Source organism: Phalacrocorax carbo, chromosome 26 (assembly GCF_963921805.1).
Source record: "Phalacrocorax carbo chromosome 26, bPhaCar2.1, whole genome shotgun sequence".
Lineage (NCBI taxonomy): Eukaryota > Metazoa > Chordata > Aves > Suliformes > Phalacrocoracidae > Phalacrocorax > Phalacrocorax carbo.
Genome location: NC_087538.1, coordinates 3,250,536 through 3,277,235, shown reverse-complemented (window position 1 = coordinate 3,277,235; position 26,700 = coordinate 3,250,536). Strand labels below are relative to the sequence as shown.

The window sequence follows — 26,700 nt, the reverse complement described above, 5'->3', positions numbered from 1 at the left end:
GACATCACGTCTGCAGCTGCGACTGACCGTATCTGTAGCTTTTCCTTCAGTAAGCCCGTAACATTGTTGGCCTTTGAATCTGACTTTCATGTACTACATGTCAGTCAACGGTGACATCCCAGAACACTGACTTGGCTGGATGTGATTCTGCTCAAACATGTAATTTCTCAACTTGTTCTTTCTTATTTATTTTCTGGAGCTTTTTAATGCAAAACTCACTCTCTGACTCGTGCCGCCTTGCTTGACTTGACTCCAGTGTCTTGGGCTTTTTCCCGTGTTGTTTATCCTGTCAGTACCCCTGCGTGCCTTTTTGTTGGTGATCTCGTAGGCATCAGAAAAGCAAAGGATTCTGCTTTTGCTCTGCTGTGAGATCCAAACCTGTCCTGAGTGCCCTTTTGTTAAGGAAAAGAGCCGCAGGAGGTGGACGGGAGATTATTCACGGCAAAGGGATGAAAGTTCTGTCAATCTGAAAAATGTCGATGGCTGTCAGGAGCCTCTTTTTGCATTTTCTTCTCTATTCACAGTGAAGAATGCGAGACCTCGCGGCTCAGGTAACGAGCAGCCTGCTGCAGTTTCCCCAGGTGACCATTCAGGCTCTTGGGGAAGATGAGCTCACCCGAGGGTCTGTGCTGCGCGGGCGGTTTTCCAGAGGTGAGCCTTTTCCTTGAAATTGGGTCTTGCTGTGAAGTTGTTACTGCCTGGAGGTGACCTGAGGCACGGGGTCACAGCATCAGCTGTGTCAGGTTGGTGCTGCTCAGGTGCGTCAGGTTTTGAGAGAACAGAAAGGATGAACTATGACAAAATGATGAAAAATGTTAACATTAAAACATTAGTAGAGTTAAACTTTGAAAGGACAACAGCCTGCGCCAGTCTTGAGCTATTAAAATAACACGGGCAAGTCAGTGAGCCCTCCTCAACTTCTAATGGAATGAAAGGCAGTTTTCAAAAAAGTCCTGGTGTGGTTTTGGGCTGTATTTATTGGTACCATCATAACATCCCGTGCAGAACTAGTTCTCCCACAGTGTTAGAGAGGCAGCCTCCCCTGCTTTTTCTTTCCTAGCCTGACTAAAAACAGAAGGAAGAGGAAAGCCCTGTTAGGCGCTGCAGCCAGGTTTGCAGAGCATTTAATGGGACGCAGAGGAGTGTCCCGGGAGAGCTGCTGAGAGCGGCTGAGCAGATGAGGTAGCTGACTTTGTCGGTGATCTGAAGGTAGAGCCGGGGGCCTGCCTGGGTGTCCGGGCTTCTGCTGAGACCATGTAGAATCTCTCTGTGTGACTGTAAGTGCAGTAGTTGAGTTAATACTCCCTTTGTGTTGGAAGTAGTTCAGTGAAACTAAATGTGCTAACTTCTCTCTGTGATCAGCGCGTGTAAAAGTTGAAATTGGCTCCCGCAGTGCCCATTTTGAGGTAATTCCTTGTTGAAGTCCAAATCCCTGCCCAAAGTAGGCGTGTGTCGAGCAAAGTTAGTCAACTAGAAAAGAATTGGCTGAGATTTTGCCATATTTGAATTATGCTTTAGGAGTTGTATTCTCATATGTATTTAGATGATTTCTAGCAAAACCAAGCTGAATATGGTATAAAGACTAGAGACCAATCTATTGTAATCTTTATCCCAAACAAGCAGAATTCTTCAGTGCAGGAATGACAAGTCCAAATGCAAAATAATAAGGTGGTTCATTTTACGATGCATTGGTTGAGGATTCAGTGGGTGATTTTCAATAATCGACCCGAATTCGGTAAGCCTCTCTTGCTCTGTGAGCTACTTCTGTTGAAGCAAAGGGGCAGTGATTGTGATTTTCCCGTTGTTTTCAACCCTCTCCTGGGAGTTTGCTTTAGCCAGCCTTTTCTCTTCTTCCAGGGAGAGATGGGCTGGCCTGGCTGGCGTGTGGCCCTCAGCTGGAGGTCGTGAGCGCTGTGACGGGAGAGCGGCTCTCTGCACACCGTTTCAGTGGAGCCCGTGAGCAGCCTCCCACCATCCGCGTGGTGAAGGAGGTTTCCTGGCAGACGGGAACGGGGCTGCTGGTTGGCTTGAGAGAAGCAGAGGGAAGTGTTCTCTGCCTGTACGACCTTGGAACATCGAGCGTGGTTACAGCAGTAGTTCTGCCAGGAAGGGTAGGTGCTTTTTAATGGGGGAAACGTTGTCAGGTGCTGCATAACGCTGTTTCAGGAGCAGCTTTGGAGCGTCCCTTTGCTAGGACGTCCATTTTCTCTATTGTGTCATCATCCTGTCACTGCAGAGTGTCCAGTCGAGAGCACCTTGATGTGAAATTATGGGGTTAACGGTACCGTTATCCTTTGAGTTTGCTGAGAGAGTCAAACAAGTTTTCTGGTTTTACAGTAGAGCACGTAGTTACCTCATTCTCCACTTTGACAAAAAGGCCTTGAAAACTACCTTTTTTTTTTAGCCAGAGTGACAAAGAACTCGTCCTCACCCTGCCTTTCAAGTGTTGGTAACATACATGTCCTGAATGGTTCATTATGTCAGAAATACTGTCTTTAAAACATCTCAGACTTCCATGGCTGTGCTGTAGCTGACTTCGGCACATTCCCAGGAGTCTCGGACTAGCAAGCAGGTGACTTTAGAGCAAAGCACATTTTTCTGTTGACTTAGGATGGGAAAAAACAGGCTTCACTGCGTTACCTGGCAGGTGGTTACAGACTGACTTTCAGCCTGAAGCCCTTGAACCTCTGCTTATTGCATATGGTGCTTGTGCCGGTGGGATACTCTGGTGTAACGTTGCTAATTTTCCCTGCCTTCTCTAACCCATAAACTCAAATGACGTCCTTTCCCCTCGGCTCCTTATCTGAGTGTAGACAAGAGTCACCTTAAGGTAATGGAACATCAAGGTTCCCTCTGTCTTTACCACCTTAGAATCTGCGACAGATAAATACTTCCGTATTACTCAGCTTTCCAGAGCGTGGTTTGGTTTGACTTGCTAGAATCCAGGCGGGGTTTGTTTGTCTGTAGCGCTACAGTGTGACTGCTGGCAGTGAGCGTTTGTGTGGTGGTGATTTCTAACGAGCTGAGCTGGGTTGGTGCTCCGCTGTGTGGGTTTGCCGATCGTCCTGATAAATCTCAGCGTTTAAGATGGAAAGGCAAGCTGTGCGCTGACATAGACGTGCAGTCATTCAGACTTGTAAAAGCAAATCTGAATTGAAAACATTAACGGTATTAAATTGGTTTATAAGGGTTGCATGTTTCAGAGCTCTGGAATGGTATTTTCCCCACTCTTGCTGGTTTGTGTGAGGCAGAAGGGCAGCATGCAGAGTCAGGGAGCTGAGACAGGATTTCTGCGTTCCTTCCCAGAAGGAGCTGGCAGCAGTGTAGGAGAGCGTGCAAAGCCCAGCAACAGCCTAAGCATCTGTGTGTTATCTCAACAGGTTTTTTTCCATGCTAATTTCAAAGCACAGCACTATACCAGCTAGAGTGAAGAACATTAACTCTATCCCAGCTGAAACCATGACAGAAACAATATAAATTTGTCTCAAATACTGCGGGCACTTCTAGGAGTAGAATTCTTGTGGCCCAGGGGAAAGGTAAATTCTGTAGCAGATTGCCAGGCAGCGCAGTCACAGCAAGTGCTTGACACGGGAGAGGAGAGAACTTTGGGGCTTCGAGGTTTGGTCAATTTTTCCCCACCTCTGGGGAGAAAACCCAATATATTAAAAAAAAGGACTCCTTGTGGTGCTCACTGCTCTGTTCCGTTGTCGTGTAACAGGTTGCTGTTGATGTAAAGCTCCCTGGTGTCACTGTGTGACATTATGCAAGGAGGCTGAAGGGCAGCCCGTGTTCTTTTGTTGTGGAGCCTTAGTGCAGGAGCCCTCACGTGCTGGTGTCTCTGCTGGAGCCGTCAGGGCTGTCCCGGGAGGGGCTGCAGGTGCGGAAAGGTCTGTCTTCATCAGGGCCTTGTACTAAAGCTGCTGGCAGGCGGCTCCGCGTGTTACAGAGCAGCGTGCACTTCTCCTCAGCCGGAGCTGGCTTTTGGCGAACCAGCTGCTGGGCTTTTTGCCGCTGTTTCGGCACTGAAAACTTTTCTGCTTTCCCTGGTTGCTCTGTTGATTCTAAATGAGGACTGGTGTAGCTTTCCCTAAGCTGGTATCTCCCTTCCGCTCTCTGTAACAAGACTCCCTTGCCGTGGCAGCGGTGTGTCTCCCCTGCAACTTGGCCGCTGCCGCGTCTGACTGAGAGCCGAGATTTGCCCTAGTACCTGTTTGGCAAAGAAGGCGTGGGCTGTATCCCAGTGCTGATGGGCTGGGGGCCGTGGGAGAGCGAGAGTGAGTTTGGCCTTTCTTACTCCAGTCCCTTAAATACGGTCAAGTTTCTTGCATTTAACGGATTTTCTGTGTTGTCTTTGAGTTAATGGTTTCTAAGTAGAAAATGGAACTTGGTAAGCTGTGATAATAGACTGCACCATTGCAGTTGGAGTGAGCTCAGCGAAATCCCTGCAGGAAACCCCGTAAACGGAAGGCAGTAACGGATGTTTGTACAGGACATTTTTGGGGGTTGGTTGGTTTGTTTGTTTTGTCTGGATATAATTGGGATCAATGCTGTGTTTTTAAGTCTGAGAACCCTGTATTTACTTTCTTGCTTCTGATGGGCTGATTGTGGCTTCACTTTTGAGTGATTTCTATCAAAGCTCGTCAAAGAGCTTAAATACTAACTTGTAGTTTTCCTGTAGGTAACTGCTGTAGAGCCCATAACTAACCCCGGAGGAGCCAGCGCGAGGCCTTGGCACCTGCACCGGGCTCTGCAAGGGTTTTGTGGCGTGGCAGCGGTGGCGACAGATGTTGGTCATCTGCTTGTGGTGGACCTTGGTTTGGATGATCTCTCTTGCAGTCAGAGGGAGAATGAACCATCGGGTGAGCTTGCGGTTTCTAAACTTGAACGGAAAAGTAAGAAAACTTGTGTCTTTTAAATCAACAACACGCATCCCACTTTGAAGCTACTGCTGTGCAGACGTTTATGGCTGCTGATGACAGGTGGCGGTTTGACATCGTCTGGCCCTGAAAGGATTAAAAATGGGAGTGGCTTCATACTCCTCCTAAGGTTACAAATACCCCCTCCCACCAGGGTCCCTCTGTCACGGTGATTCTCACCAGCGAGGGGTAGGAATCTGACCATCTGAGTCGGTGCAGCTGCCTGACAGGAAGGTGTGTCGGACGTGCCCTGTTTCCTGGGAATGTTCTTCTGCTTCTGTTCATTGACTTGGGGCAAAGTTGAGGCTTGTTTTTTAAAGTAAATATGCCTTACCAAAATCCCTGCATTTCACCAAACGGAACCTGTACTTGGTGTACTCGGATTGCATACGCTGTTTTTGCTCTTACAAGAGTGGCCTCGGGAGCTGGTGTCACTTCAAGTAGCTTCACCATGAGGCCCAAACTGCTGATGTGCAGAGCCCAGGAAGAATTTGTCTATGGAGGTTACGCTTTCACCTGGTTTTGAAATAGGAGCGAGGATACCTGTCCAGTCAGAGAGTTCCTATGTGCTCTGAGTGCGTACAAAATGGGAAGAGCAGACAAAGTATTGCATCAATGGGTATTTTGCCGGGGACGGTAGCATTAGTTTATACATGTTGTCACGTCAGTGTTTCAAATGCAACCTGAATGGCATAACGCATTCCTTTATTGTGTGGTTTTGTGCGTGTAGCTCTAGTAGTTGTCACCAGAATTGCTGCTGGAGTTCCACTAAGAAGAGAAATGGTGACCGGGGAAGGGAGACATCTCTGCCTTCAGTTACAGTGTCCTTCAGGAACAGCAATATCGACCCTGTGCTACATCAGCAGAAGCAACCAGCTCGCCGTGGGTTTTTCCGACGGCTCCCTGTCACTGTGGAATATGAAAACTCTGCAGTGGGAGTAAGTCGGCCTTTGCACTTGGTCACGCCTGGAGGTGCAGGGCTCTCAAGGCTCTGCTTGAGGAGGAAGTCTGTTAATTTAAAGAGCCCTTTTTCAGGGAGGGAAATGTGGAGTGTAATCTTGGCCTGTTTAGGAATCCCCTTCTGAAGTAACCATTGAGCCATACCTGGATTCAGTGGGCCGCCTTCTCCCCAGCGGGCTGGGATTGTTCTCCTTATTGTGCCCGTGGGCTGAGGAACTGCGGAAAGCTCCCTTCTCTGGGTTCTGTCAAGCAGTTAGGGTGTGAGAGAGCTGCTTTCCATAAGGCAGTTTGTTCCACCAGCAGTATTCAGTGACAGCAGGAGTTGTGTGTGTTTCAATGAAAGAGATTGTAGACATTATTTCTCAGAGGCAGCTCCTGCAATGAGGGCACCCATTGAAAGGCTGAAGTATGTTAATGATGGGATTGTGGTGATCATATTCTTCAAAGCGTCCCGGTTGAAAGGAGTGAGACATGAAGGATCAAGAGCTGATCTGTGGCTGAAAAGACATTCTCTCCCACATTTCAGCCTCGACCAAAAGAGGGGACTGACCCATGCCAAGGCAGCGATGCATGGGAATGAAAGTCTGCTTGGAACACTTGGAGGGGGAATAAGGGTCATGTCAAGGGATAAGCAACAGAGAAATGAGGGAGATGATTTCAGCTCTGCCAAAGAGCAATCCCCCCTGGAATATCTGACCCAATTCAGATCGGGATTCACTTAAGCAAATCTGCAGTGACTCACCGGGAACTATTGGCGGCATGAATAGAGAGTGGAGGAATAGTGAGGTGGCAAGAATAGATTGTGAAGGTGCAAAGAAGGTTCAGAAGTCTGGAGGAGAAAGGCTTTAGATAGTCCAAGTAAAGAAACAAGACACTACTGGTGTTTGGCGCTGTTTTCAGCTTGTGCAGAAGAGAGGCTGCATTTTCAGTTCAATATTGAAGCAGGCGACAAGAGTAGGAAGAATCTTTTGCCTGGCAGCTGAAGGAATCTTTCATGTTCCTGCTCCGCAGGCAGAGGAGGAGATAAAGCCAGGTTATTGCCCGTGATGGACAGTAATTTCCTCACCTCGTGGCTGTTGCATCAAAAGCAGTCGCTCCCGTGACTCCCTTGTTTGAGACGGGAGTGTGACCTTCTGTGCCTTGAGGAGAAGCACGTCAGGGGCTCTTTGCTCAGAAGATGCTTCTCCCCTTCTACAAACAGGCAGGGCCACCAGGCTCACCTGCTTTCTGTTTTTGTTAACCCTGCAGGCACCACTGTCAGCTTGAAGGAGGAAGGATTCCTGTCTGCGCCGTTACTTTTCAAGAGCCTGAGCACGATCCTCGCAACTGTTGCTACTTGTGGGCTGTTCAGTCGACGCAAGAAAGGTGAATAAAAGCTTACTATCGGCCACTGATTTTTTTTTTTTTTTGAGTATTTGTTCACCTAGAGTTGACCCACGTGTATTTGTTTTGTTGAATTAGCCGTGCAGGAGATTCTCTCCGGTATGGAAGGGGCTGACGGTGCGATTTGTACAGGATGTAACAGGGATGGAGAGGGACCTACTAGTTCCTCCCTGCTGAAAGGCAGCAAAGCGACAGTGGCTCTATTTCTGTGCTGGCATTCTTCAATGGCTTCCTTTGTTTCCTGATGACTGCTTCATGATTTGCCTGATATTCACACCGTGGTATGAAAATACCATGGAGCGCAGTGGAGGCTGCAGCTCCAGAGCACTAAAGGTGCGGATCCACCAGCCTGCTGCCCCTAAAGGAGGAGGTGACAGCATGGCCGGTTCCCTGGTGCCAGCCTGAGCCTTGGTGAGCCAGCTCAGCTCGGCTGGCAGGGAAGGTGCTCAGCAGCCAAGTCGGTGGTTTCCTGCTGGGCTAATGACTGAAAGGAGGGTGTGGAAGGTGCCGTGTGTGCAGGGGAGGGACTGGAGCTTTGGTGGGAAGGGAAGGGGAGAAAGATCTGCCCCTCTCGGCATCAGCAAGCTATTTACTCAGCTCGGCTGCTCATGGAGTGGCAATCTTTTTCAGTTTGACTGTAAAGCAGTTTTGATTGCGAGCTCTTCAATGCCAAGAACTGTTCCCAACCATTTTTACTCCATAGAACATCTTGAAGCTTCCAGATTGTATGGGTAGCCTTTGCCCCAGAAGCTGTTAGTGTCCAAATTTCCTCCTTTGTGGTTTAGCGGCTAAATGTGACCAATTCTTAGGTTTTGGGAAGGGCTGTTTTTCTTTTCAGCGAGACAGTGCTATTCAGGAAACCTCAGCCTAGATCTAAGGAAAGGGTAACGAGGACTATAAAGCAGCTTTGTAACCAAATGTCATCATTTGTACCTTTTCCAGTGAAGGCGATGCCGTGAGTTTACATCTGTTGCAGTTAGCGTTCGCAGACAGGAGGCGCTTGGCTTCAGGACAAGCCATGTACGAGGTAAGACGTGCACGTCCGTGAAAGGATGGAAAGAGTCCTTTTCCCTAAGGGAGTATCAGTGAAGTTGGCAGGGGGAATATTGACCATGACAATTCAGAGATGACTTAAAAAGAAAGAATCTTTTGCTGAGTCTTCCTGGGCACGGCCTTTGTCCATACTTTTTGAAAAGAAGTCGTACAATTTCATACCGCCGTGTCGTGTGTTCCAGCCAGGGCCGTCTGCAAAGAGCCCGTATAAATTCAGTTCCTGAAGAGGCAGCAGCTTTTACAAAGAAAATGATTCTTCATTTAAACACCAAGTGAATGGCCTGTAGGAAGAGAAGACAGGGCTTTGAGTAGCTCTGTTTAACCAAACTGCAGAGTTGAATAAGGTTCTGTCTGTCTCCCTTCCTTAAAACACGGGCGTACAGCTTTATTCTGTTCCGGTCTTCAGGTTTAAATTCTTGTTTTCCCTTTGAGCTCTGTCAGCAGGACTTCACATGACGCTCACCTGCAGGGTCTCTTCGGTGCTGGTCCTGAAACTTAGTAGCTCTAAAGAGAACTCTTTCTACTTTTTGGCTGCGTTACCTACGAACTCTGCTCTTGAAGCCAGCAAAATACGCAAATACAGTAAAGAGTGGTCTGATTTGGTCAAAAAAGTATATGTAAATTTTTAGAAGTGGCTCCAAAGAGGTTGTGTTTAAAATAGAGGTGAACTAGCCTTACCTCTCTGTTATCTAACAGATAGAAGACATATTTTTAGAACGTATAATTTTATTCAGTGTTACGCCTGAAACCCTTGCAAAATCTTTTTGATGGGAAAGTAATCTTAATTCAGAGCATGTCTTTCCTGTTGAGGTGCGGTAGGAGAGGATCTGTGCTCTACAGCCTTGATATTTATTAGTAGTATTTCCTAGAATGGTTAAGAGAAAGCTTGCCTGTTCTCAGAGTAGGTGAGTTAAATGTAACATATCAGGTCATACGAGAATGGATTGTCTCATGCCAGTTCCTTCTAGAGCTGTGAAACTTTAGGAAACTTGGGTAGAATGAGGTACAAGCAATTTTTTTATTTTCTGGTAGGTTTTTGGAGATTTTTAGCTGCTTAGCTTTTGGTTTTGTTTGGTTGGTTTTTAATTGTAGAGCTGCTCTTTGTCCACAATCCACACACCCATGTGTTGTAGGGTAGAGCATTTGACCAAGTGCTGTATTTGGAAAGACAGTATTTCAGTCAATGCTTGCTTAGCAATTGGTGGTCTCAGAGGTTCCACACAATCCTGCTGGAGTTTCTGTAGGTCTCAAAGTAGTTGGCTGACTCTGTAGGAATTCGTGCCCCTAAACGCCTTGCCCACGTGCATGCCATGTCCGCCGGGTTGTTTTGCTGTTGGCTGCACTTGGTGAAGGCAGGGAGGCATATTTCACCCTTTAGTCCCTGAGGAGGTGAGAGGAGGAGCTGGCAGGAGCTGACGTGGTTTGAGAGAAGAGTGTGACTCAGTAAGACGTTCTCATGGCTACTCCCGAGGGATGGGCTTTCACTCTAGCGGTGTGTGCCTATAGATAATGCCTCGCAAGAGAGCTTTGGCTGCTGGAAGGCCGTGACTCCTCTAACTTCATCAGTTCTGTGATCAAGTCATGGAGCAAAGCGCTTTGCATGCCTATGTATGGCATTATTTCAGATCTCTCTTTCTAGATAAATACGTAGGTTTGTGAAGAAACCGGGATGGTGCAAGGAATTCTGCAAAACACATTTAGAACCAGTAATGCGAGGGAAATGCTCAGTTCTGAAAATGTGCAAAGCTTTTACGGCCAAACTTACCCGTTACGGTTTGACACTCAGTTCTCTTGCTTGTCAGCTGTAGTTTCTCTTTGCCATCAGATTAAGCGCCTGGGAGAGATACAGTACAATATGCAGGTTCTATTAGACATAGACATTCTTTCCTACTGAGGTATAATGTCTGCTTTTCTCTCAGAATGACCTTTCTCTCGCCTGTGATTTTTTCCGCAGGGTTTGGCATCCTGTGTTGAAAAGTACAGTTTGGATCTGACGGGTGGAGCCTTTCCCTTGAGAGGGCAGGGCAGCAAGGCCAAACTACTCAGCTGTCAGGCTGTAGAAATCTTTCCCAACTGCATTGACAGAGAAGGCAGCGTTGATGAAGGTTTGTTCCTGATGCCCGTGTTTGGTTGTTCTAAACTAAATGGCTTTGGCATCCAAGCAGTGAATGCTGTTCCATACCCACAGCCTGAAAGTCTTCAGTATCTGTATAGACTAACTTCTTGGGCTTATTTCAAAGGAAAAACTGGGTGCTTAGGTTCTGTGGGACTTGTTAAAATAAACCCTATTTTTCCCTTCAATGCTTGCTGACATGCTGTAGCGATGTATGGTGGGGTCACCTCTATAACACCTGTCAGTCATTTTATTCCTCCAGCTCTCGTCTTTGAACAGTAGGATCATCCCCTCCATTGCTTAGGAATGTTCCCTCAACTTTCTTTTTTCCCCTCTTCCAACCTATGCCTGCACCTGCATCCAGCTGGCGGCCGGTCACGAGTGCTGTTCCCCAGGGCTCGGTCCTGGGGCCAGGTCTGTTTGATACCTTCCCCAAGCACCTGGATGAGCCGGCAGCGTGCCCGCGTGGCCAGGAAGGCCACCAGCATCCTGGCTTGTATGAGAGATAGTGTGGCCAGCAGGAGTAGGGCAGTGATCGTCCCCCCCTACTCGGCAGTGGTGAGGCTGCACCTCGAATCCTGTGTTCAGTTTTGGGCCCCTCACTACGAGAAAGATACTGAGGTGCTGAGTGTGTCCAAAGAAGGGCAGCGAAGCTGGTGAAGGGTCTAGAGCACAAGGTTTAGTTGGGATCTTAGGGAAAATTTCTTCACAGAAAGGGTTGCGAAGCAGTGGAACAGGCTGCCCAGGGAAGTGGTGGCGTCACCATCCCTGGAGGGAGTTAAAAGACGTGCAGACGTGGCGCTTTGGGACAGGGTTTAGTGGTGGGCTTGGCAGTATGAGGTTTACAGTTGGGCTTGATGGTCTTAAGGGCCTTTTCCAACCTAAATGATTCTACGAGTCTATGATCTGCCTGTGCACTTTGCCCTCTCTGTGTCTAATAGGTTCCTACACCTACAAGCTCTTAAAGCAATAGCTTCTGGCTTCCCTTGTCCGGATCGACAGTTAAAACTCCTCTGGTGTCTTTCATTACCTTGCAATAATGAGATGTGCATCTCTGGGTTTGCACATCCAGTGATGCTCTGAGCACATCTCTGAGCCGGCTGCAGTGATAACTTTCACAGCCTTTTGTTTGGGTGTGTGAATGCCCTTCCCTCTCTTCTTACTGGCCTTAACTTATGTCTGCTGTTACAAAGACGACACTGGCGTGACTTTCTAGGCTATTTGTGTTTATTCGCTTTGTCTTAGTCCTGAAGAGGCAGCTTCCACCTCTTTTGGGGTGCCATCCTCTAACAACAGCGTGTCAAAATCTAATGAAAACCCCTTTGGATTTTCTCCACCTGTGGCATGATTCTGAGGAGAGGGCCTTCTAAAACCTTGTCAAAAACAACCAACAGGCGCACCCACCAAAAAACCCAAACCAAAACCAACAAAAAAAGCCCTTTCGGTCCCCTTTTCATGAAGTCTGAGGCATGGAAAAATGCCTGTCATTTTTCTGATGGCTCCTCATTAGCTTTTATCCAGAAACTATTCAAGTTGTATGCCCACATGAGCTTCTGTTGGATGTGGGTTGAGGTTAGAAAGGAAGCTGGCTTCTGATTTATGAAACTACTTGACATCTTCAAAGGCAGTTTCAGCGGCTCACACAAGTGAAAGGGCACAGAAGTTCACGATGACACGCAGTAAAGCGTGGGAGGCTCCCTGAGCAGCCCTGATGAACTCAGCAGAGAACAGAGACCCATTTTGCCAAATGACCTGTCTCCTGGTTCCCTGCTCTGTCAGGGTAAAGGATGCACCCCCCACTTTGCTCACATCTGGAGAATGCCTTCTCCCCAGAGACGACAGACCATGCCACTTCTTGAGAGAACCCGAGTGTAACATGGTCAATGTTTGATGTTAAACTCTTTGTTCCAACCTCCTGTTTGTTGGGGTTGGGTTTTGGTGTTTGTTTTGTGTGATAATTGTGTTCTTTCATTCTGACTGTGCTGGAAAGGAGCTATTCGTAACACCCGCAATCGAGTCGAATCTGGAAATTAATAATGCCAGCTGAGTGATCAAGTGTATACGACAAGAATTTGTATGCTTTCTAAAAGCAGCAATGTATGTTTTCCTAGGGTGGTGGGTTGTTTTTTGGTTTTTGTTTTTTTCTAACCATCTTGATGCACTCTTACTGTATGGGAAACTTGATTACCTGACAATTGTGTATTGGATTTGTCTTAGGACGGATACAGGTTGAACTCGCAAAGGGGGGCAGCATGACTGAAACCTATCACAGAGGTGATGCTATGGTGTACATTTTTAAAATTCTTCTTAGTCAAGTGTTGTGTTTCATGAGTGACGTAACAGAATGAAGCCAAACTAGAAAGTGATGTTTTGAAAATGTCAGATAGATTGTATTTTCTCCCAATAAGAAACAATGTCTTGTCTTTTCCAGTCATATCTCCTGACACCAGTGTCTCCGTCTTCAGCTGGCAAGTGAACACACACGGCCAGGGAAAACCATCTACTTATTTGGGTGTATTTGACTTTGACTGCTGGTATGAGGCTCAAAAGCCAGGCTCACTAAGGTAGGTTTTTATGAAGCTGGTTTCAGTATCCCTCCCCATAATTCACTGGAAAGTCGGCGTTTAGCTTCTGCACTTGTTTTCTTTCAGGCCAGAAGAATCCCTTCAGGACTGCCCCTATTTTGCACTGTGGTCACTGGACGCTGTGACAAGCACGACTGCTCCAAACCTCCTTCTGGATGTTGTGGTGCAGGAGCGCAGCCTAAGCTGGAGAGTTCCTCCTTCTTACCCACAACCTGAGCTGTGTTTTCATCCAAGCACCTATAATTTTGGTAGGTATTACACGGCTTTGAGTAGTGATAAGCTTAAACCGAGCTCAAATGCCATTTATTGGTTCTCCTGTTCACTGTTTGTCACGCAAAAACCCAACCAAACCGAAACACCCCAACCCCGCACCCACCCAACTGTGATGACGTTGTACTGACCAAGTGTGTGCTGTTGTGACACCTGCCTGACAGGCGGCTGGGTCTGGGGGTTGGGTGCTTCTGTAACGCAGCCCGTGAGGTGGTGCTGGTGATCAGATGAAATGACTCTGGGCTGAAGCTCAAAGCGCAGCACCTCGATAGCCCCGGAGGTAAAATTTCTACACTCAGCCATTATTTTTCTAAAAAAGGCTGTAAGTGATGCCATGAGGAAAACGGGTACTCAGTTGTACCTTTCCAGAGGTTGCTGTGACAAAAATGCAAACTGGTGCTACCATCATGGTGAGAGTATGGAATGTTGTCCAACGTTCGTTGTCTCTGCAGATGGCACGTGCCTGCTGAGCTCTGGAGTTGTTCATGTGACGTGCAGCGGCTTCCAGAAGGAGGTGAGCTTTTACTGTGTCTTTATGGAGAATGTCAAGGGATGGACCTTTCCTAAGCTTTCCATGGCGCTGCTTTCGGTGTCAGGGACCATTTAATGCTCCTCCTGCCCATCCACACGCGTAACTGCAATTGTACCCTGCCAGTTTTATCAAATGTAATGTTTGAGGTCCCCTCTTGGGAGTATAAACCCACCGTTGCCTCCCGTTGAAGCACGATCAGGGACTGAATGTCTAGAAAGGAAGAGAGCGCTGCTCTAGGAGCAGGAAGAGAAAGTCGGGGAAAGGTGTTCCTTCTCTCTCATCAATGAGTGCAACTGCCTGCGTGGTCCTGAGTTCAGGTTTTGATCCCTGATGAGCTGGGAAAAGAGGACAGAACGGAGAAAAGGAAGCATCGTTCCCTCAGAACAACCTTCAGGCAGAGGAGCACTTGGTAGGAAGGGGAGAGCAGTCTTTCCCTGCCCTCATCTTCCTCTCTACTGGATTCCTCACCAGATCTGTGGGGGTGCGTTGGGGCAAAGAGCCCTTGTGCACAGTGTGGTAGCTAACATGAACGTCTTGGCAGGCTGGCCTGGCCCATAGGCTGTTTCTTTTGCAAGCCTGATGTAGGCTCTTCCATTCAGATTGGGTGATCTGATGTCAGCTCCACGTTGGGAATAATTGGGAAATGCAGAAATTTGTCATACCCTTTGCTGAATTGAGACTAGATCATTCAGAGGCTTGTTAGGGATTTGAGCAGGAATTGCTTGTGAATGTGAGTAAGACAAATCTCAGAATTAGGGGCAAGAAGCTTGGTTTGGGGTTTTGTTTGCCACCGTAAGTCGTACTCGGTGTGTTTCCTTGTCTGAGACTGGTTTTCAGAAAAAGATGGAAATCTGATGTGTGTATTCGAACGTGTAGAAATGGCTTTGAATGTGATGATTTTATTTAGAAGGGAAAGATACTTGTGAATGTGCTTAAAAAGCCAAAGAAAGAAGCAAACAAAAAGCAAAAGCCCTAAAAAGGACAATTTGATGAGGGCTCAGTCTTGGGCCCCTCGGGACAAGAAGGACATAGAGTTGCCGGTGCGTGTCCAAAGAAGGGCAACAAAGCTGGGGAAGGGTCTGGAGAACAGGTCTCATGAGGAGAGGTTGAGGGACCTGGGGTTGTTTGGCCTGGAGGAGAGGAGGCTGAGGGGAGACCTTATCGCTCCCTGCAGCTGCCTGACAGGAGGCTGTTGTGAGGTGGGGGTTGGTCTCTTCTCCCAGGTCACTAGCGATAGAACGAGAGGAAACGGCTTCAAGCTGCATCAGGGGAGGTTTAGGTTGGATATTAGGGAAAATGCCTTCACTGCAAGAGTGGTCAGGCCTTGGAAGAGGCTGCCCAGAGAGGTGGGGGACTCACCATCCCTGGAGGTATTGAAAAGACATGTAGACGTGGCACTTGAGGCCTGATTTAGGAGACATGGTAGTGTTGGGTTGACAGTTGCACTCATTGATCCTGGAGGGCTTTTCCAACCTTAAGGGTTCTATGATTCTATGTTTCTATGTTCATTTCACCTGGAAGAAGTACCAGAACACCAGCTGCACTAAGCTACTCCTTAACAGTGCACGTCTGTGCCTGCCTGTGCTTTGCCCTTCTGAAGGATCGCCACGGCATTAGAACACAGTGTTTGAAGTGCCTAAAACTGAAACCTATTAGAACATCAATGTTTCACTTCTTTTCTGTCATTTTGGGAAATGACAACTTAATGTTTGGGGTGTCGTAACTGCTTCATGTCTTCATAGCCTGGAAAGCTGCTTGATCTTGGCTTCACTGCTTCCATGCAAACGTTGCAGAGTTCTGTTTGTTCTGTCCCCTTCGCGCATTCCTGATGGCAAACTTCTCTGCACCCCATGTGCCATGGGTATAAGCAGGGCACGTTGCTGGGAATAGTTAATTGGAACGCAGTAAATTGAGAGGATAATGCAGAGGCATGCAAATAAAGATTAGAATTAGCCTTTGGGAAGTTGATGTGTCAGGGGAAAAATTCCATGTGCTCCTCACAGCAACAAGCAGCCCAGCCTGTGATGCCTGAGTGAGTGTAGGGTTAGAAACAAGCACTTACTGTTGGTGGTTTGGATGTTGACAGCAGGTAGGATTCTCCTTTGATTTCGCCTGTTACTTTTAGGAGGAGCAGTTAGACGCGGTCTTGTCAGCTGCTGCCCAGACAGGTTCTGTAGGGCTTCTGACTGGCTGCATTAAGCTTTGGACATCTAAAGGTAAGACTTGTTATGTTTTTTTTATGTTGCATGGTTTCTTCGTTTGGAATTCTTGATTCATTTCTTTTTTGTTCTCTCTTTTTAAAGAGCAGCCAAGTTCTGCTGCTAATTTACAGTTTGCCCTTGACTGGACATGGAGCAGGGTGATCTATACACAACACGAATTTGATGACATATGTGAGTACTAGTGCAGCCATGCTGCAAACCTAGAATCAGTCTTTCCAGCTGAGCTCATTCAGTGATCTGCTGGTAGATGGTCTTGCCCGCAGATCTGGAAGTGCACTTTGAAACTCTGCAATGGCTCTGTAGGCTAACGATTTCATACCTGTTCTTGAAAAGGTGTTGCGCTGTTTGACGGCTCCTGCAGCTCCACTGACCCGCAGAGGTTACAGGCTCTGCAGCACCGCCAGTTGCTTTTGAGCAACCTTAGCACAGTCTTGAACTGTTTTCTAACAGAGGCACAAGAGCTCGCCGGAGAAGGTTTGTCACAGTATTTCTAACTCTCTGGTATGTCTTATGAAGATTTGGAACGATGCTGGGGCTGTAATTGTGGAAAGAGGAGCTTCTGTTGGTTTTGCTGATTGGCAGAAAGTCAAATGTAGCGGGGAGAAGGGGCTTAAATGGAGGGGTTGGGGCTGCCACTTACCGCGCGTTGAGCTCAGGGCAAGAGTTTGTTGGGGAGCTGGTGCGAGTGGGTGGGGAGGCTGCGGTCAGCAAGGAGCTGTGCAAGCACCCGGCTTGAAATTACAGCAACGGGATGTGGCACTGTGACAAATACTCCCTTTGATTGTCAGCTAGCAGTGCGTGATTGCATGCAAATATTGGATTGGAAATGACTAAAATCAGAGAGGAAGCCTAAATAAGTAACATGTAAAGTGAGTTGCCTGAGTTTCTGTAGCTGTTTCTATTAGAACTTGTTCCTGGCATATTGAGGAGAAAAGAGAAAATCCCTTTGCTAGAGTAAACGTCTCTGCTACGTGAAGAACAGGTGCCTTATCCATGAGTGGATTTAGTAGTTCCAACTTCACTTTTTTTTATTAAACCTTTAGTGAATCTTCTTCTTTGTAAGGGTTGCTTGTGATTGTGGGCTTTTACTTCAGAGAAGGACGTGATACGGAGTGAAAAATGCACAGGCAAAGATTTCTACCGTGTTATTTTTCTACTTTCTCTTTAGTGCAATGAGGGGAGCTTTATAAAAAACAAAAGAAATTGCACACCAACAGTCCTCTTAAGCTTCTTTTCATGTTTTGCAGACTTGACAAATAAGCTGGCGGTGACCAGCCTCGCAGCTTTGTATGCACGAGTGGTCCTCTGGTTCTGTGGGTCCCGCCTCCTGCCCGAGGGCTCAGGTAAGCCTAAACTGTCACGCGGCTGTAGCAGTCAGTGCTTCCTATGAACACGTGCTTCCCCATGGTTTTGTCAAGGCTTCATCAATACCAAGTCGTGCCCGTTCAGTGACAGCAGATGCTGAAGTTCTGCTGCTGAAATTGAGATTTCACTGTTTTTTCAACTGCGTCGTGTAGAATGATGGAAGCAGTTTCTTTCCGGGGTGTTTCTCAGAACCAGCACTAAGCCTCTGAGGGAGGGAGTTGCTCGTGCCCACAGCTTGAAATCCTTGGGATTGTAAACAAGTAACTCCTAAAGCACCAACACGGGAATGCTTGATTTTACAGTAAAAGCCTGACGTGCGTGTTTTGAACTTTTTAGGGATTGTTTGAGGAAAAAATACACCTTGGAAATAGTTCATCATTTGGATGGGTTATAAATCCTATTGTCAGCCTTAACTGTCTTACGCATGTTCACATGACATGTTTAAAAACCCATTCCCTTTGAGAACTGGGGGTTTTTTTTTAGAGTGAACTTCAGCTGACACTACATGTTCTGGATGCTACATCACCTGTAAGCTTGAAATGGCACTTAGGACAAGGAGGAATTGACTCCTGTGTCGTAGGTCTCTTTTAGCAAAGGCAGAAGGAGGCTGGGCTTCTTTCAAAGTCGGAGGCTGGCCTGTGCTTTTGATGCTTAGCTTGTGTGTTCTTCTGTCTTTTTAGTCAAAAACTGTAGGTTGAAAATGTGATATGACTTCTTTAACTTACTTCTTATTTATTGCCTGTAGGTGATGAGATGCGTTTCTCTAGACCTTTCTACAATTATCCTCTGATTCGGAGCTACTATGCTGGTCATCGACAGCAACTGGAGCGTTTATCAAGGTAGGACGTGCAGGAAAGCTCTAGAGCAGTTCCACTGCAAATTCAGAAGCGGCAGCGAGTGGCTTTTCCATCAGCAGCTGTATTTGCTACGCTTCATGCATTTGCTGGCAACACTCTTGACTGGAGTGATGCGTGTGTCCTGCTGAACAGAGAGGTTCCTTTCCCGTGTTGAAATGTTGATATATACCTCTGCTTAGTGCCCTTTGTTGGTACCATCATTGTTTTGACGTGCACGTAATTCATTGGCAATTCTGTGTCATTTGTTACCACTGGAAAAGGTCGTGTGGTGAGGACAGGATCAGTCACGGCCAGGTCAGCAAGGCACGGCCTTTGCAGAGCAATTGTTCTGGGCACAGAAGAAAGCGTGTTTTAGGAAAAAAATAAAACAAAACAAAAAACAAAGCAAAAATAATCTCTCTCAATGACCAGTGATAGATGGCGATAAGGGGATTGGCCCAAATCTCCTACTCCCAAGCACCGCGGTGTCGTTGAAGGAGATGGGCAGAGTCACATGCAGCTGGCACGGCCAGCGCTCTCCTGGCTACTGGATAAAAGCCCCTTCCTCACGGGAACTCCCTTTCCTGGGCTGGCTCACGAGCATAATGGTGATGCGCCTTGGGTTAGGTGAGAACAGATTTTTCTTTGGCAACTGTTCTGTAACCTAAAGAAAGTCCTCAAGTAGCCGTGGCTGTGGCACCGTGAGCAAGGTGCAGCAGGAGGAGTCCAGGTGGAAGCTGCTCTATGTCAGGCGCTGGCTTTCAAGCTCCTCTTCCTGCGCGTCCTTCTCAGGTAACTCTCGTACAGGCTCACGGGCTCCTTAGAAGCACCACCTCCAGCGTGCTGCTTCTGCTCGTCCTCCTCGGGAAATGAAAGGCTGGCGTCGCAGCCCGCAGGAGCCTGCGATGGGCTTCTGAGGAATGCAGTGTTTCACAGGCCAGCCCTCCGTCACTGTGATGGCACGTGCAGAGGCGCAAACGTGCTGCTTCAGGGGATACCAGAATTCAGCTGCAGGCTCAGCTTTCTGACCGTGACTGTTTTTCAGTAACAAAAGCGAGGTGCTGAGACCAAAGCCTGACATTGCCGTGCTGTGGTCTCACCGCTGTGTGTGGGAACACTCCCGCTGGGGGCGTGAGGTTTGGGGTAGCTTTGCTCACACTGCCCTTGTATTACAAGTAATGCGGCACAAAAGAAAAACTGAAAACTAAAAGGTCGCTGCAACTTTCCCCTTAATAAGGGAGCTTTTTGGATTCCTATTTGGAGCTCCTTTAATAATTCACTAGGATCTAATGAGCACCTTTCACCTGACTCCGAAATTTCTTTTCCAGTCTACTTCAAGTCATGATCATGCCTTTGTCTGTTTGTTCCTTTCCTGGAGTCGTGGGAGCTTTAGCTGGTTTTGTTTTGGCTGGAGGAAATCTGTGACACCGAGAGGCTGCAATTAGTGTTTTCCTCTGTCAAATCCTCGCTACGTTTTGTTCCAGAGGCAAATGGGACTCTGACTGCCTGATGATCGATGGGATGGTTTCCCAGTTGGGAGACCAAGTTGAGGAGATGTGGCAGAGAGAGGAAGGAGGAACTGGGAAATACCCACCTCCTAGTTTACAGGTGAGTGTTGTGTTCCCTGAAAACAACCACCACCACCACCACAAACCCCAGCCCCAGCCCAGCCCTCCCCCAAAGCCAATGATTTCTCAAAGAGAGGACTTTTAAAAAGCTTCTACCTTTTCATTCCAGGCACTGCTGGAGCTCTATTTGCTAGAAGGCGTTGAAGAAAGCCACAAACATGCAATCGTATCCCTTGGAGTTATTTCTGTCACACCTCCAGTATACGCGCATCAGGGGTCTGAAATGTCTGTCACCTACGCGTTCGATGCATTTTCTAATTTGTGCTTCAAACGCACTGCGGATGAACACGTGTAGTTAAGAATTAAGTCGCAGACAGAAGCATTGTTTGATTTCTTTGTACTGTGGATTGTTTAGGAATTTTTAAAATGTTTTGTTGCAAAGTCTTTTCTGATGTGAGAAAACAGGTTTACTAAGCAATGTTAAAGGTAGAAAGCTCCCCTAGATTGTCTCAAAATGTAAACTGTTTTTCATTTTTGAAGCACCCACAGCTGTAGCAAACAGCTGCTTCCTCGAGCGATGCACTAGAATGTGCTGCTTCAGAGCAAAAGGATTTCTGACAGCGGTGTACCAGGACCTGATGTTGCTGAAATCATCCATTTTCCAGCACAGCTAAGAGGGCTTGCTTTTGTGCTGTTACAAGTGCGGGCACACAGAATAATAGAGAGAGAGAAGGGAAAAGTCATTGGGCAGAAACTGAACTTTTAAGCTGCCGAAATACACTGTGTTGCTTTGGCTGTGTGTTGCCTGACCCGAGAGGGGAGCCTAGAGAGCAGGGGCTTTAAAGCTGTTGCACCCCGGAGCTCTCTGATGAGAACAGACCCCCCAAAACAGCTGTCCGAAAGAGAGAGTGACACTGCCGATGAGTGATCCACATACTGGTTTAAATCCAGTTTTAATCATGCAGAGCTAAGCTGTGCTGTAAGGACACCCTAATTTCAGTTGTTTCATATATGCTGGAAAGGAGGGAAGAAACCAGCTGTAGAATTTGTTTGCTTTAATAATCAAGCATTGGCCGTTCTCGTGTTTTGAATGTCCAGCTGGTGGCTCCAGTGACTAAAGAGGGAGCCTGTGTTTCCAACGGAACTGTTTAAATATCGAAAGGCAACCTTTCTGAATGCCTTAGAGAAATCAGAGAGTCTGTCTTTCTGGTTATTTATTCAGAATGCAATTTTGTTGTTAGGGCCTGACTATCTTCAGGTTGCAACAGCATAAAATGGCAAGACTAATACATGAGTATTTTCTGCGTCCTACCACTATGATATTCTTATTTCCTTTTATTATCTATTAATATTCTATTAACAATAGTAATAATGTTATTTCATGTGATAAATTGTTGGTCTTGCAAATCTATTAGCCTTAATTAGATACTTGATATCAGACAATTTACTTGCTGCTAGACATCACGCATCCCTTTCCGAACAAAACAGAACCTTCCGTCAACTCCTTCGCAGCTGCCTTTGCCATCCCTTCGGGCCTTGTTAAGCTTATTCGAGGTTTTTGGCTTCTAGACCACAAGGACTATGAAGTAAGCATGTGACAGTTTAGTTGGGCACACATTGCAATACAATGCTATGATCTATCAAATGATGTAAAAACCCTGGTGCTTAGCTGATACCAGGTGATAAAACATGGGAAGCTTCTTTTTTGTAATGCTGCTTCAGCAGCACCTTCAGCAATACGTGATGGTCTGCAGTTTGGTTTTAATTACGTTGAGAGGAAATGGATTAAGACAATGAAGAAGTCAGCGTTAATGCTTGACGTGTGACTTGCCAAAGCCGTCTGTTCAGGTTGTTCTCAGCAGAGCAGTCGAGCGCTTTCTCAAAAGCAGTGGTTTGGGGACTTTAACTATTCAAACTGCCATCCTGGCAGCAAGACTTGAGACAGAAGACCGCAAAAGTGACTTTTCAATCTAATTCATGTTCCCTCTGATGCTGAAGGTTGTTCTTTGCCCGTCACAATGTTAATATAACCTGTTTGCCTGGGAGAATGACTTGTCTTTATGAGAGGTGATGTTTGCCTACGGAGATTTGGTTATCCTGGCCAGGTGTGAATCACTCCTGTCAAAGGACTCCCTTTGTTCTGTACGGCTCACGGAATATCTTTTTTCTGCAGACACTTCAGCATTTATATTTACCTGTCCGGTACCAAGCCCTTCATTAGTCACCATCTAAGTTTATTCAACAGAGATTCACCCTCACTGAAGACACTTTTGAATCGTTTTGTTGTGCGCGTGTGTGTCTCTATATCTTAAGAAACCTGATCTCTACCTTCTGCAGAGCTCCCTGGCCCTGCTGCTTGAACCAACTGCAACCAAACCTGTGTCGTGGCAAGACGTGCGAATTCTTCAGTCCCTCATGTGCCAAGGAGAGCATAGGCGAGCCCTCAGATACACGCAGGTGATGAAGCTCTCGGCCTCCAGCTGTAGCGAAGTGCGGCTTTTCCTCACTGTGCTGTTGTCCAATAGGTAAAGAAATATCTGCCACCATTTTGGCACTCAAATACTGTGAGAGGTGGAGAACAAACACTAGAAATCACAATCCCCTACACTTCCTTTGAACTTTGAGCACAATATCTGGGGGGCATCTTTTTGGTGATACCATTAATATGCCTTTACGTCTCACAAAATTAACTACAGGTGCATGGTGGAGGCTTGGGCTCTGCTGCAGGAGCACACCACTCAGTTAAAGGAGGAAGAGCTATTAAAAGACATGTATGACATCTGTCGGGAGATGGGACTAGTGGAAGACTTCCTGAGGCTGCCTTTCACAGACTCTGAACAAGTAAGTGTGGGCAAGAGGAAAATCTGAACCCCGTCTTTGCCAAGAGAAGAGGCAGGGTCATCATATATGTTTTAAAATGTGTTATTTCTCATAGAAGTGTTTGGAGAAATTTTTACGGACTCATGAGATTCTTTTAGTCCGGCACCTGCAGCGTGCCAACTGTACGGCAGCCCCACAGCTGAACCAGGCGATGAACGTTCATCTCATGGTAAGCGTAAAAGTTCTGCCAAGTGTGCAAGGTTCTCTTAGGGGTTACTAACTAGATTTAACAGTGCTCAATAAGAATCCTGCTTTCTTTATCACACCCTTCTTTGAAATACTTGCAATAAGCATCTGCACCTTTCGTTACAGCTGAACCTAAAAGTTGAACAAAAAATTTCACTTCTCCAAAGCGACCCTGTGAAGTTGGAAATTCTGTGTTCCAGGCTGTTGTTGGCTCCACGTCAAATAGTTTGTTTGTGTCTGAGGATTAAATAAGTGTCGTGGTTTAGCCGGCAGCTCAGCCCCACACAGTCGCTCGCTCACTGCCCCACTGTTAGATGGGGGAGGGAATCAGAAGGGTAACGCTCGTGGGGTGGGATAAGAACAGTTTAATAATTAAAATTAAAAGAAACAACAGTAGAAATGCAATGTAAAGGAGAACAACGAGAGGCGCAAAGCCCCGCGGGAGGGGGGAAGGGAGGGGAGAGGGGGAACGAACCGCCGAAACAAACCACACGCGCCGCAGCCGCCCACCGACCCGACGCCGCGCCGCCTCTGCGCTGCCACTGCCCACCCTCAATATACTGGTCATGGTGTCACATGGTATGGAATGAACGTGCCATTGGCCAGTCGGGGTCAGCCGCCCCACCATGGCCCCGCCCCTCCCAGACCCGCCCCCCCGCCACGCGGCAGAGCGCGGGAAGCCGGAAAGGCAGCCGCCCCCCACGGTGAGGAGAATTAACCCCTTCTCATCCAAAACCAGCACAATAAGTATCTTTCCTGTCAGCCACTCTTACCATTCAGATATTCAGGGACGTACGTTATGTAGGAACGTTCGGATGATTGGAGGTTGTTTGGGTCACTGTGGAATGAAGAGTGTGTTGTATGTCATCTTCTGTATCTCACACGCAGCTCTGGGTGCCAACCCACAGGCAACATTTGCATCATGGGTTGTTCTTTTTATTATTTCCTCAAGCTATAGCGTGAGGTCTGAAATTCCACAGCTTTCGTTTTACCACTTTTTGGACAGAAAGTCTTACCTAACTTCTGAGTCTCAAAATAGGCAGGTCAAATTCTGTGTTATGGGAACTTCTGTTGTGGTTCTGTGATCCATCTGCTGCTTTCCAGAACCATAGTTTCCCAGGGAAGCAAACTTGTGGGGTGGTTCTGGAAGGTTGAGGTCCTGCGTTTGAAAGCTTTCATCCCGGGGGAAGGGGTGTGTAGGCAGCTTTCTCTTCCTCATTTTAATCCTCACTTCCTCTTGTCCAACGTAACCCACCGCTGCCCTGGAGATTCAGTCACCTGGGGCAGTGGCGTTTCAGGAAAAACAAGGGAAAGGCACTATTTTGTCAGCCATGTGAAGCTTGTGGGTGCTGACAAGCGTGTCAGAATGAGGTTCTGCAGGGTGCCGGCATGGTTTTAACTTAAAGTTGTAGGTTCTGCTATTATTCTAGTCTTCCTTCCGCTTGGCTAAAAATTCCGGGTGAAGCTGGTGTGCGCTGATGGGCAGAACTGGCTGCCGCTCCGTGCAGGGGGTGTATTTTACTGCACCTGTAGAGGAAACATATTCCCTAATTCGAAATAGCACCGACAGCTCCGTGCTATGAACTTCTTGTAACATTTAACTTCTTGCTTTACGCTTCTCGTTCATCAGAACGACTGTGCTCCTCGCTGGAGACAGAGAGCAGTTGCCAGAAATTCTCTCTCAGCCCAGCACGGCAAGACCCTTCCTAGAGGTCAGAGGCAGCTGGCTGTAGAGAGAGCCAAGCCTTACCATCTGCCTTCGTCCGGACCAAGAGAAGGTAATTTTTAGGGGGGGAATATAACGCACAACTAACCATCGCTTTGATTGCACAAGGCTGATCGTTTTTCCCTCGTGCTTTACAGCTGCAAGACCAAAGCCAATCTCGACAGTAACAAAACCAGCTAATGCAGGAAATGTGGATCCAAGGGCACCTTTCAGCAGTCGTGTGTTGGCCAAAGTTAGAGAGTTATGGGTAGGAAACGAGCAGAAACCCAGTTGAGAGAGACTTTTTCTGTTATGATAATGTTTGCTATGCAAAATACATGTGTTTATATTATGGTAAATGTGTTTAGAGAATTTAAGATGGCTAAAACTAAAACCCTGTTTACCATCAAGCTATTGGTGTACACATCTTGCTAGACTTGATTGTGTGATCAAATAGTGATCTCTTCCCACTTGCTGACACATTTCTGCTTTGTTTCTGCCTCTTTTACTTAAAAATAGGCAGAACGATAAAGAGCAGGAGAGAGGCCAGTAGCTGTCAGATGAGTTTCCTACAGGTGGTGTGGCCAAATCAACCCCAGTTCTGGTATATTTGGCCGTGAGGGCAATGAAGGTCAACTACTGCCCTTCTCTGCTGTCCTTTTGCCATGAGAAAAGACCAAGGCCTTGGGCAGATCGTACTATAAGGACATGCCCGGCGTGCAAATAAGGCCGCAGATAACTAAGTAGTTTAATCCCCCATCAGAACCCCTTCTCATGGAAGATGACTCTCAGGGTTGTCAGCGCACTCCATTTATTTGCTGCAATTCATCCCTTCCCATGTAACCAACCATAAATAGCTTCTGGTGGGGAAGAAGCAAGCTCCAGGCAGAAGCCAACCCATAGCCTCTTGTGAGTTGTTAGGCAATGCTTGTAACGTCTTAGCCTAGGCCAGTCGGAAAATGCTATGAAATAATAGAATTTCTCGTAGTAAGATTGCATTTGTTTCTTATGTTGTTGGTACTTTTGTCTTCTGTGCAAAACTTGCAGGTTTCCATCGCAGGAATGCTGTTCTCACCAAAGCAGTCACGATAATGAGTGCCTTTGAGATGCTCGGAGAGAAATGTTCTGCGGTTCCTTCTGAATTACAGCTGTTCCTCAAATAAAAAGCGTTTTCCAATGCACTGAGCTGTGTGGGTGACCCATACGTGAGGCAGAGGGAAAAATGCAGGTGACGGTTCCTGATGTGCCTGTTGGTTCAGGTCACTCACTCCTGGGCCGTGCATCACCCGGCATGGCTCAAGAGCAGGCTTATCCCACAGCAGCCATGGGTGTGGTGTGCCTTGAGTTGAACTTGGTTTAAACCCAGACTAGACCACGACTTATTAGTGAAAGCCCGATCGCTGGTAGTTTGATACTACAATTGTAATGTTAATACACAGAGAGAGAGGGATGCAGGAAGTAGGTGTGTGATTTCTGTGAACACCGACAGCACAAGCGTAGATGACCCTAGGAATCCAGGGCACAGGAAAAGCTTTGCTTCTGATCTAGCCTATTGGTCTCATAGCAGCTTCCTGAAGGACGAGAACGGCACGCTCGTCTCCGCAGGATCCAACAGTGATGTGGGCCAGGTAAGCCTTGAGTCAAAGAACCAACTGGAAGCAGCTGTCAGTAATACACAGTTGTGGGTCAGTCAGTTAGTTTATCTCCCATTATTAACATTCATGTAAATGTAACGAACAGGGGATGATTCCTCCAAGCGTGCACACCTGCCATAGTTCCTTTCTGACATTCATACATGGAAGTTAACACACCGCACCTCTCTAATACATAATCATTGACCTGGCTGGGCACCCCCTTCTTCCATGGGTCTCTATCTCCGCCGCTTAAGTTTAAAGGTACAGTGTGATTTTAATTCACTGCGCATGCTCAAGAGGAGTGGGATGGGGGTCAGCCCTTTCATCCCTCAGTTGAGTCGGGGGTCACTATCTCCCGCTGTTGGAATTACCTTTCCCCCAGTGACTCTGCGTGGGCAAATGTGCAGTTTTTCAGGGCCTTCTGGGGCCAGAAGTTCCCTTTGATCACTGCTGACTGAGTTGGGGCCTTCCCTTCACACCCTTCTTTGTAGC

General features: G+C 47.2%; 1 protein-coding gene across 1 annotated transcript; it reads left to right on the top strand.

The window, feature by feature from the left end:
- Nucleotides 1–530: 530 nt before the first annotated feature.
- On the top strand, nucleotides 531–24,854 carry LOC135317496 (protein ELYS-like; the record flags this gene model as incomplete). The annotated part of the gene is made up of 24 exons (XM_064473789.1): nucleotides 531–651; nucleotides 1,858–2,111; nucleotides 4,679–4,859; nucleotides 5,647–5,854; nucleotides 7,125–7,241; nucleotides 8,202–8,286; nucleotides 10,267–10,417; nucleotides 12,857–12,989; nucleotides 13,077–13,258; nucleotides 13,733–13,794; nucleotides 15,938–16,028; nucleotides 16,116–16,205; nucleotides 16,368–16,512; nucleotides 17,012–17,016; nucleotides 17,282–17,377; nucleotides 18,145–18,238; nucleotides 19,720–19,843; nucleotides 19,973–20,029; nucleotides 21,243–21,389; nucleotides 22,141–22,328; nucleotides 22,500–22,644; nucleotides 22,739–22,852; nucleotides 24,500–24,647; nucleotides 24,733–24,854. Coding segments are annotated over exons 1-24 (3,060 nt in total), but the record flags the coding sequence as incomplete, so codon positions are not given.
- Nucleotides 24,855–26,700: the final 1,846 nt, after the last annotated feature.